General features: G+C 40.3%; 2 protein-coding genes across 3 annotated transcripts; both read right to left on the bottom strand.

The window, feature by feature from the left end:
- Nucleotides 1–933: 933 nt before the first annotated feature.
- LOC120769217 lies at nt 934–3,398 on the bottom strand. Of its 2 annotated transcripts, XR_005704831.1 has the most exons (3): nt 2,498–3,398; nt 1,945–2,443; nt 934–1,859 (listed from the first exon to the last, which is right to left on the bottom strand). XR_005704831.1 is itself a non-coding variant. In XM_040096111.1 (2 exons), exon 2 carries the CDS (start codon nt 1,687–1,689, stop codon nt 1,237–1,239), a length of 453 nt encoding a protein of 150 aa, XP_039952045.1. In that variant the 5' UTR covers nt 1,690–2,443; nt 2,498–3,398; the 3' UTR covers nt 934–1,236. The 2 variants fall into 2 exon arrangements, 1 of the variants encoding a protein (XP_039952045.1); XM_040096111.1 differs by having other exon boundaries at nt 934–2,443.
- An 83-nt stretch (nt 3,399–3,481) lies between these two features.
- On the bottom strand, nt 3,482–3,995 carry LOC120768702 (the record flags this gene model as incomplete). The annotated part of the gene is made up of 1 exon (XM_040095474.1): nt 3,482–3,995. A coding segment is annotated over exon 1 (513 nt), but the record flags the coding sequence as incomplete, so codon positions are not given.
- Nucleotides 3,996–11,510: the final 7,515 nt, after the last annotated feature.

The following is an 11,510-nucleotide window of genomic DNA, read 5'->3' as shown; positions in this document are numbered from 1 at the left end:
GTGGATTCCAAGTTGCTGAACCGTTTGTTGTTGATTACCACCGAATCATCAGATGTTTGTATTGTATAGGTGCCCTCTAAATGCAAATCTGTGCCATTCCAAGTTGTGTTACCATTGTAGTTGTTTAATAGAATGGTACCTTCGCCGAGTTCTTCCGCCAGTACAATATGAATTACTTATATTAACAATTTTGTTTTAACTATTTGTTAATGTACGGTTTTACAATTTCTTAGAACGCTAAATTTACAATTTTTGTTAACGAATATTTAAATGTAAATTTAATTATTTTTAATTAATGGTTTTACAAGTGTATTTTGATATTCTGTTTCTTATATAGATTTGGTATTTTAACAATGTATAAAATTATAGTTTTATTGTGTAGAATTGAAACGTCAGAAAACTCCATGATTTCTTCTATCGGTTTTCCATGTTTTTTATCATTATTTTTTATGTGTTCTCTATTTCAATTAACTCTTCCTCATTTACTAAAAGTGTATCTATGATATTTAACCGTGCCCATTGTGTTGCGTATCTAATATTAATATGATTATGCAAACTACCTGAACTGCTCGTCCTCGTTTGATATAGACGTGAGTTTATTTATTCGTTCTGATGGGTGGTATATAGTGGACTACGTTTCAAACTATTTTCGGTGTAATCATATAGTTGATACAGCGCATTTTGAATTTGGTTACGGTCTATTACGTGTATTAGTTTTGCCGTTGATGTCTGTACATGTTAAGTTTTGATAAGGCTTTTATGGATTATTTTACCCGTTGTGTTAAAATAGTGGTGTTTTTATTTTCCTTGACTACTTCCTTTCTAAGTCTTGGGGAAAGCTTCGATCCTAGCCTGGTATTTACTTTTACATATACCACCTGTCTTGGTTGATAATTAATTATCTTCTTACGATTTCTGTTATGGTTTAATAAGTCTGCGTCTCTTTTTGTCCTTAGCCTGACGATGTTATCTTGTCGAGCCTTTTCATATTGATCTGGATCTGTTGTTACTTTCCTACCTTAAAATACCTCTTGTATAAGAGTTGTCCTAAAATTCCGCTAATTGAAAAGCTCGTATGATTGCTACACCAGTCTGTCACGAAATAGGCCGCTTCTTTATTGAGTTTCTCATTAAATACATATTTGGTTAACGGATTGTAGCATCACGCCATATGATACATATCTACATACATATAGGTATGTCTATAGTTGAAATATGGTAAAATTACATTTACATTCACTGGTTGGTATTGTACTCTATCGTCACGGTACGCACCAACCCATCACTGCCCGGGTGAACGTCAATCACTCGTCCCATACCCCAAACCGATGGTGGCAAATTTTCACCACGTATAAGAACTACATCTCCACGCTGAACATTGGGTTCCGATCTAGTCCATTTGGTCCGGTTCTGAAGAGTGTTTAGATATTCGGATTGCCAGGGGCGCCAAAAATGCTCCAACATTTTCTGGAGGCGTTGCCAATATCGAAGACAGTTTTCTGGAGCTTCAGGCAATGGAGGATCTGGACGACAATTGAGTGGTTGTTCGATCAGGAAGTCACCCGGTGTTAGAGCTATCCCTCCTTCAGGATCATCGTAGAGAGCTATCAGTGGTCTCGAACTTAAACACGCCTCGATGCGAGTCAGGAGAGTAGACAATTCAGTGTAACGCAACGTCTGGCTGCCCATTATCCTCAGCAGATACTTTTTAGCTGAACGAACTGCTGCCTCCCATAGACCACCGTGATGAGGTGCGGAAGGTGTTATGGACTTCCAACATGTACCTTCAGCTGCCAGATGTTGTTGAGCATGTGCTGTTACCCAAGCCTTTAAGTCTTCCTGCACTTGACGATTAGCCCCTACAAATTGTGTTCCATTATCACTTTATAAGATGGTACAGATACCCCGTCGACTAATAAAACGATCGTAAACATCTATAAATACCTGTGTACTCAAGTCCTCTGCCAGTTCAATGTGAACCGATCGTGACGTCATACAAATAAATATGGCAGCATAGGTTTTTGTAGTCGGGGTGGCGCGATGTGTTCCCACACGTACATGGAATGGCCCGCAGTAATCCAAGCCACTACGAGAGAATGGTGGGGCCACTAGTACACGGTCTTTCGGGAGCGAAGCCATTTGTTGACGTTGTATAATTTGAAGATGCCTACGACATGTAGTGCAAGCCAGATGAAAGACTTTACTTGCGCCCGTGCGCCTATAAGCCAGAAGCGTTGTCTAAGAAACTGAAGCATTTGTTGTATACCACCATGTAAGCAACGTGTATGAGCATCAGCGACTAGTAAATAAGCCATGGCCCCACGCGGAATTATAGTTTGATGTCGCTGATCTTCACTTAAGTCGGAGTTTGCGAGTCGACCACCTACTCTCAGTATGCCGTCTGCGTCCAAGAAAGGATTGAGTGCTAAGATTTCAATGCGACCTGCAATTCTGGAATGCAATTCAAGAGCCTTAATTTCTTGTTTAAAATGAATACCTTGTGCTGGTCGAATATGCAGAAGTAAATCCCAGTGCTGATCTGCGACAGGAACTATACCGTTCCTTTAACCGCGGTATTTCGGTAACCATCGCCTTAACCAAACAGTGGTGTTAAGTAAACGACTCAATTTGCAAAATTTCTCTATGAGGGGTATCCTGTTGTCTTTCGTGGATGTCATAATCCACTGGTAATTAGCTCTAGAAACGAAGATGGATGCCACACGAGATTCAGCAATGGAGAGGTGCTCCTCCTCCTCCTCCGTCAAAGAAGGTAAGCGCATTTCCCCCACGCCTTGGTGAATGCACGTCGGTCCGGTCCACCAAAGTTGATTATCTGCTAAGACGGCGGGAGATAGGCCTCTGCTTGCACAGTCGGCTGGATTTGATTCCGAGCGAATGTGCTTCCAAGCGTTAATGTCTGAATTGGCTTGGATGTAAGCTACCCGATTGGATACATATTGTTTGAACGTGGATGGTGGTTTGCGTATCCAGCATAAAACAATAGTGGAATCACACTAATATGTACATGGGGCGTCCTGTAGGCCTAAGGCTTGACGTACGTTGTCCATCGCCTTGGATAGAAGATGAGCACCACACAGTTCGAGGCGTGGCATCGTCACATCCTTAATTGGTGCTATCTTCGTCTTTGCTGAAATAAGAGCTGTGCGGGATGTACCACCTTTTTCAATCGTTTGAACATATAGACTGCTGCATACGCTTTACGACTAGCATCGCAAAAGCCGTGTAAATGCACCAAAGAGCCCACTCGTATACCTAGCCAACGAGGAAAACGAAGTCGTTTAATATCTTGCAAACTGTTGCGGAATAAGACCCATGAATTGAGTAGTTCTGGAGGAAGTTCAGCGTCCCATGGGAGACCAGCCTTCCATAAGTCCTGTATGAATAGTTTGGCCACCACGACCACGGGTGCCAATACCCCAGTTGGATCATATAATTTCGTCACGTCATTCAAAACCATTCGCTTGGTATGCATTGAAGTGTCGTCAACTAAGCCTAACTTGAAGAAGAGCTCGTCGCTCACTGGATCCCAGTAAAGACCCAAAACCTTTGTTGTTGAGTTGTTCAACTCTAGTTCGGATGCAGAAAATGTTGTACCGGTTATCGCAGATAATACGTGTGTAGAATTGGAATTCCACTTTCCCAATATTAATTGTCGTTGTTTCAAAATAGTCGCTACATCTTGAGCACGGGTAATAGCAAGTTCATCGCTGTCGACGCTATGCAAATAGTCATCAACGTAGAAATTATAAAGTATGCTATGACGCGTTGCGGCAGCCCGGCTTGGGTCATAGATGACTTCATAATTGTCATTCGCACATTGACGCAGTGCGCGTATTGCGTTGAATGGACTACAAGCCATTCCATAAGTTACCGTCTTCAATTCGTACACTTGAAGAGGTTCATTTGGCAATTCACGCCAAAGTATTTGTTGCCATTTACGATGTCGTCTGTCTACCAGGATTTGTCGAAACATCTTCTGTATGTCTGCAGTGATGGCAGTGTGGTATGTGTTTGCGTCCTCTCGCGTGTGGGTAGTGTTGATGTGTGGGTTCTGTGGAATGTAGGTTCTGTGTGTGTGGCGTATTGGTGGTGGTGGTGTATTCGTGTAGTGGCATTAAGGGGGAGCGGCTTATCTCATTTAGCCATCCCGACCCCCTCAGGCGAATATTCAGCCTAGCAATCTTTGTAGTTGCTGGAGAGTTGCCACTACGTTGCTGGGTCCAGTAGCAGGGCGATGCTGTGGCGCTTTTGGACGACGCTTGGTTGGCGCAACGAGGTGCAGACACCACTGATGGGGCGCAGGCCGGGCTGCAGTAGTTCGGCGTCGTACCGTCTGGTCTGGTGAGTATTCCGTTTTGAGTACGGAGGTCAACGACCCGGATGTGGCCGTCTGAGCCATAATGGAGCTTTTCTATACGGCCAAGCCGCCACTCGGTAGGTGGGAGACAATCGTCGTTAATAAGTACACAATCTCCAAGCTGTGGCGCATTTTCTGATGTTTTCCATAGATACCTCTTGTGGAGGTCCTTTAAATAGTCTTCTTTCCATCTGCGACTGAAACTATGATGCAGAATTTTAATTCTTTCCCATCGATTTAATAAGGATAGCGGCTCCACGTCTGGCTCAGGTGTGTCCAGAATGGGTGCTACATTGAGAAAGTGCCCTGGAGTTAGGGCTGTGAGATCTGAGGAATCTTGCGAGAGTGTTGTTAGTGGCCGTGAATTGAGAATGGCTTCAATGCGAATTAATAGTGTTGCAAATTCTTCGTAATTAAATTTGTAGTTTCCAGCTACCTTTTTTAAGTGGGACTTGAAGCTTTTTACAGCTAATTCCCATAAACCACCCATATGAGGAGCTCTTGGGGGGATGAACTGCCAATTAATGCCTTGGGGAGCGTACTTTTGTACAATCTCAAGAGAGACTTGTTTATAAAGTCCACAAACTGTTTTTTTGTGGCTCTTTGAGCCCCGATAAAGGTTTTCCATTGTCGCTCATAAGTTTGGACGGAAAACCGCGTCGTCCGACGAAGCGAGCAAATGCCGCGAGAAAAGCCTCTTTTGTCAGATTAGTACATAGCTCGAGGTGCACTGCTTTTGTCGCAAAACAGATAAAGACAGTCACGTAGCCTTTCATTAGAGTGGGAGATCTTAGCATGGACGCCTTTATCTGAAAAGGCCCAGCAAAATCAACACCTGTGGAGTAGTGAAAGGCAGAGCGAAGTTGCAGCGTTCCGGTGGAAGTGCTGCCATAATCTGCGTCCTCATCTTCTGTTTATGCATAGTGCAGATCTTGCACATGAAAATGCACTTTTTTATTTGAGGCTTAAGCCGTGGAATATAGAACTCTTGGCGTATTATATATTGCATTAGGCGATGTTCCGCGTGTTTGTGTACATACTTGAGTAGCAATGTTGCAAGTCGAGACTTCTGTGGTATTGTTAGAGGATGGCGTTCGTTATATGTCAGGCTGGAGTTAGCAAGCCGACCATTAGCACGAAGCAGACCTTTCGTATTCAGAAATGGATTAAGTACTAAGAGTGAGCTCCTTTTGTTAATCAGCTTCGACTCTCTTAGTAGTGAAATCTCGCAGCTGAAGTGGCGCGACTGAGTATAAGTGATAAGAGCGACCTTTGCCTTTTCTAGGTCAAAGTGCGTCAATGTATCGCCTTGGGGATATACTGTGCGTATTCCCTTAATTCTAAGTTTGAGTCGCTCTATGAAGTTGAGCATATAAGCGATTACCCTGAGGGCTCGAGAGTATGATGAAAATCGCTCAAGGATGTCAGTATCATCCAATGTCGTGTGAAAGGAATCGATTTTTCGACTTTCGGGGGCAATTATATTGCGTATGGGCGATCGTGGCCAAGAATCGGGGGATTCTATTAACCATCGAGGGCCATTCCACCAAAGAGTGGTGGTTGCAAGGTGTAGAGGCTTGCACCCCCTTATACCTAGGTCAGCAGGATTGTCAGCACTGGCCACGTGTCGCCAAGTGGCTGATCCCACTAGGTCAAGGATTTGAGACGTTCGATTGGAAATATACGTCTTCCATGCATGTGGAGGTTTTTCTAACCAGGCTAATACAATTTCAGAATCAGACCAGAGATACAATTTGTATTTGGTCATATTTAGATGCGTTTGCACCATGGATACGAGTTCTGCTAGTAGTAGCGCACCACATAGTTCCAGTCGTGGCAGACTTATTGTTTTTAGCGGAGCCACCTTTGCCTTCGCTACCAGTAGGTGACTGGTGGTCGCTATGTCAGATTGTGTGCGCACATAGATGGTGGCACAATATGCCTTTTCAGAGGCATCACAGAAGCCATGTAGTTCGACTTTGTGCTCTGGGGCATAATTTATCCATCGGGGGATTTGTATCTGTGAGATATCATTCAGATTACCCGCGAACTGGGACCACTTTTCTAATCGAAGTGGTTTCACTTGTTCATCCCAGTCAGTTCCGTCTAGCCACAATTCTTGTATTCGAATCTTCGCTTGTATCATAATTGGCGAAAGCCATCCTGCGGGGTCGAAAAGTTTGGCCACCGGGGATAAAATTTGCCTCTTAGTTATAGCTGATAGTGCGGATATTGACTCATTAGTGTATGAAAACTGGTCAGATATCGGATTCCATTGTATCCCCCAAGTTTTCGTTGCGCTTTCCTTTTCGAATTTAAGGAAATTACTGTCTAATAGATTTTCTTTAGGTATGTCCTTTAAAATATTAGGGTGGTTCGCCGTTATCTTTTTCAACGGAAACCCGGCTGTATTGAGCGCTTGTGTCACTTGTGCTAGGGACTCGTATGCCTGTGGAAGATTGTGGCTTCCAGACAAAATGTCGTCTACATACGTTTGTGTTTTCAACACTTGTGTTGCCAGAGGAAATTCTGACTTTGTGTCTTCTGCCAGTTCGTCGAGTGTACGAATGGCGAGGTATGGGGCACAGTTTACGCCAAAGGTAACTGTTTTTAATTTAAAGTCGCTTAGTGGACTATTGGGAGATTTTCGGAAAATAATTCGCTGATAATCTTGATCATCTTTATGTACGACTATTCGATACATTTTCTCAACGTCCCCATTGAAAACGTATTTGTATATACGCCAATTTAGTATGAGGAGCATTAAATCTGGCTGAAGCGTGGGTCCCGTAAATAAAATCTCATTTAGGGAATTCCCCGAACTTAATGATTTTGATGCATTAAAGACAACTCTTACCTTTGTGGTTTTTTTGTCTGGCTTTATTACTGCATGATGTGGCAGGTAAAAAGAATTGTATTTACTTTTTATAATTTTTTCGCCAGGGCTGGCTTCCTCCATGTGGTTTAAATGGAGGTATTCTTCTAAAACCCTATCGTATTCTGGTTTTAGCTCGCCTTTTTTAAGTAGGTTTTTTTCCATGCTTAAAAACTGTTGGATAGCAGAGGTACGAGAATGACCTAAAGCGAGTGTGTGGGGAAATTCTGGTTTTAGTGGTAGTCGTACGACGTACCGGCCATTATCTAATCGAGTAGTTGTGGATTTGTAAAAATTCTCACAATATCGATCTTCTGGGGTTGTGATTGATATGGGGGGGAGTTCTTCTAACACCCAAAATTTCTTTAGTTGTCTTTTGAGGTACTCGTTTGAGATTTCCTTAACTTGAGTTGTCATTGTTGTGACTGGTTCCGTAACTAGACCGCTTAGGACCCATCCGAAAATGGTATTTTGCGCCTGAAGTGTTTTTGTAACTTTCTCAACACCTTCGAGAATAATTTGAAGTATGAGATCGCTGCCTAATAGAATATCTATTTGAGCGGGAGTGTTGCAGGTTGGGTCTGCTGACTTAAGGTTTATATGATAGCTTGGAAGCATGTTTGTTAGTTGCGGTAAGACAATAGCTTCTGCTTGAATGCGCTTAACCGCTTGGGGGGAAATTAGGGTAATGGGGCAGATTTTGTTTGAGTTTTGTACTACTCTTCCGCCCATTCCCGTAATTTCAAAATTAGCTAGTTTTGTTGGCAGTTGTAGCCTACTTTGTGCCCTTGACGCTATAAAAGATCGTTGAGATCCTTGGTCTATTAAGGCCCTAAGTTTAAACAGTTCTCCTCGGTGCTCGATGGAGACACACTGCTGTGGGTAATAATACACTGCTTTGGTTTTCGCTGTGTAGCGTCTGAGTTTTAAAGCCTTTGAGCAGCATGGTGTCTTCTTGGCAATTTTCTGAATTTTGTAAGTCGGGATTTGCTGTTTGCAACTAATCCCGCAGCTCTTTTAACATTAGCGTTAGTTTTGAGCGAAGCTGGAAAAATTTGTAATGTGAAGCATTGAGTTATGTCGTTTATGGCAATAAACGCAATTAAATTTGCTTTCACAATCTTTGAGCGCATGCGCATGAGACAAACAATTGGTACAAAGTTTTTTTGTTCTTACGAAATTGTTTCTTTCGTTAATGTTTAGTTTTTTAAATTTCTCGCAAGATTTCAGCCTGTGCCCTCCTTTACACAGTTCGCATGACGTATGTTTATTTTGTTCGGATGTGAACGCTTGTGTTTTGAAAAAATTACGATTTAAGTTGTTGTTGTTACTCGCTTGGGGTCTGTCTGAAGCTTCGATTTAGGTCGTGTTGAACGTTTTTAGTTCTGACCATTTTTTTATCTACCCTTTCTGCAATTTCGTATTGAGTAGTTAAGAAATCGTTCATTTGTTGCCACGTTGGGCACTTTCTTCGTGATGAGAGCGATTGCTCCCACAAAAGTAACGATTTTTCTGGTAATGCTGAGATGGTGCATATATTTACCAGAATGGGGTCCCAATTGTCTGTGGGAATATTCTGTGTCGCTAGAACCGACAAGCAATTTGAAACAGTGGATTGAAGTTTTATAAATTCTTCACTTGTTTCTTTTTTGAATTTTTTGGTAAATTCATTAATATAGTGACTTGTTTGTCGACTAATATTCTTTCGTTTTCGTAACGAGCTTTTAGAGCTTCCCAAGCATAATTGAAATTTTCGTCATTAAGAGCGAACTGTTTGACTAATACCCCTGCTTGACCTTTTGTTTTGTATCGGAGGTGATACAATTTTTGTGCATTAGATAATTTAGGATGGTTTATGTACACGGCCGTAAACATGTCCCGGAAGGACGGCCATTGTTCATAACCTCCATGAAATATTTCTGTATCGCATGCTGGCACTTTAAGGTGAATGCCCGAACTCGCCTCTCGACTTTGAATTTGTGGCAGCTCTACTCTCGGTTGTGGAGTAGGTGCAATTGCTTTAATTAATTTCAATGGATCGGAAATCATAGCCTTCGTCTTTTCGCATTGGTCTAAGCAGTTTTCATATTTGGAGTATACTGAAGATTTGAAATTTTCAGGTAGATCTGATTCTTCAGATTCTACAATTGCGTCATACGCAGCTTGGAGACGTGCCCAGAAATTGCCCAGATTTTATTTTTGGATTTCTAATACCGATTCAAAATTGTCTTGAATCGGTGAAGATGAAAATCGAGTACAGTATCGAATTAAACTGCCACTCTCAGCAATAAACTTAGTATATGAAAAATCTCTCAGCTTTTTTTGCTTTGTAGCACCTTGCTTTGAGCGTGTAGCTTCAGCAGGTGTACATGGGCTCTTTTCTTCAGAAATCATTTTTTGTACTTTTAGATATTGTATCAATTTAGATTCCTTAGAATCTCTGTTCATTTAGATAATATGAGAATATTGAAAATATGAGAAAAGAAATTCTCTCAGTGTACTTCTGATAATAATAAGTACGCGTGAAATCTTTAAGATAAAAGTTTTTTTTTTTTTTGTATACGCAATCTATCAAATAACGAACGCGTATTTCGTTTTACTTATTCCTGGTGCTTATGTATTTAGCTACTAGTTTGTTCTTGTTTTTGTTTTTTATTTTATTTAATGTTTCGTACTCGTTAGCAAATACTTGTGTATACGAGAAAAGGTTGATGACCTTTGTATATGAGTTTGCACAATATGTGCGTGTTTATGTGCATACGTAAGATGCTAAAAATTTATTTTTTTGTTTTGTTTGCAATCCTAATTGCTTGTGCTTTGACAAGAACAAGGGGTATTGCTGGACAGGTGCCGATTTGGTCTTTGAATATAAGTGTGTGTGTTTGTGAACACTTGTAAATGGCAATACTTATGTATTTGCTTTTCCTTTCTGCCAACTCTTGAAATTTTTTGTGTTATTTTGACCGTAAATTTTTTTTTTTTTAATTAGTAAATTTTAAAATTTTTAATAAATTGAAATTTCGCATTTATCGTTTTATTTTTTCCAAATTTTGTAAAATTTGTTAAATTTTAATTTAATTTGGTACCCTATGTACGTTGTATATACCGGCATAGGCAAATTGTATGCCGTATGTATGTATATAATATTTGCCGTACGGATAACGCGGGAATAGATTCTGGGAAATGCAGGTATGCACTTTTGTTTAATACGTAAAATTTTTGTTATGCTGTTTATACATACATGTGGGTGTATGTCGCATTAATTTTGTTTCTCACTTTGCTTCGGAATGTAAGGTATGTACATATGAAAGTGGTAACCATTGGCATATATGTATGTTTGGTTTTGTTATTTTTCTTTTCTCTTTTTAAATTTCGCAATTGCCTAGCTTACTTTTTGCGCAATCCTGCTTATACTGTTTTGAGTATAAGGGGTATTGCCGGAAAATGTTGTCAAGTGAAAAATTGAAATGTTTTTTTATAAATACATATTGTGTGTTTGTATACACAAATGTAAGAATAAGTAGGCCTTTTATCAGATACGTATATGTCAGTATATATATAATGATATATTATACTATATACATATGTAGTGTACCAACCGTAAGTTCAAACAGTTTGGTAACAACCGTTCTATTAAAGTTAACAGGATCGTATACAGTTTTTGGAAATATAAACTGTAACTTTCATCATACATATATGCAAATAAGTACACAATTTTTTAAAAGAATAAATGGAGTCGATACACTCTCTTTGTGCTGCTACAAAGTTCTTTGAGGGCTTTATATACGGTTAAGATATGGAGGGGTAGCTTATGCCAATGCTTCCAATTTGTTTCCTGTCGGTTTCCTCTCCTTTTGTTTCTTGTTCCGCTGGTTTAAATGTCCTCCAGTGATTGGCTTTCCTTTGTTGGTTGGCTTTCCTTCGTTGGGTTGACGTTCCTACGTTGGTTTTAGGTTTTTATTATTTCTAATATTATTATTATTTTTTGTGTTTTTAATTTTTTGTTTCTTTTTGGTTTTAAACACTGTATTGTATGTACATGTATTTATATGTTGCTGTGTTTTTTTTTTTATAACTGCACACACAGAGTTTAATCTCTATATTGTGGCCAAGCGTTGTTACAGCAAACAAGATCAATTAAATGTATGAAAACTTTTAGCGCGATATGCCTCCATTAACTGATCACAAATATCCACGCCTCCCATCGATTTGTTGTATTCTCTTACTATCCTTGGGGCTGGAACTTCAACATACCTT

Source organism: Bactrocera tryoni, chromosome 2, assembly GCF_016617805.1.
Source record: "Bactrocera tryoni isolate S06 chromosome 2, CSIRO_BtryS06_freeze2, whole genome shotgun sequence".
NCBI classification, from domain to species: domain Eukaryota; kingdom Metazoa; phylum Arthropoda; class Insecta; order Diptera; family Tephritidae; genus Bactrocera; species Bactrocera tryoni.
This window is presented reverse-complemented; position numbering and strand designations above follow the sequence as displayed.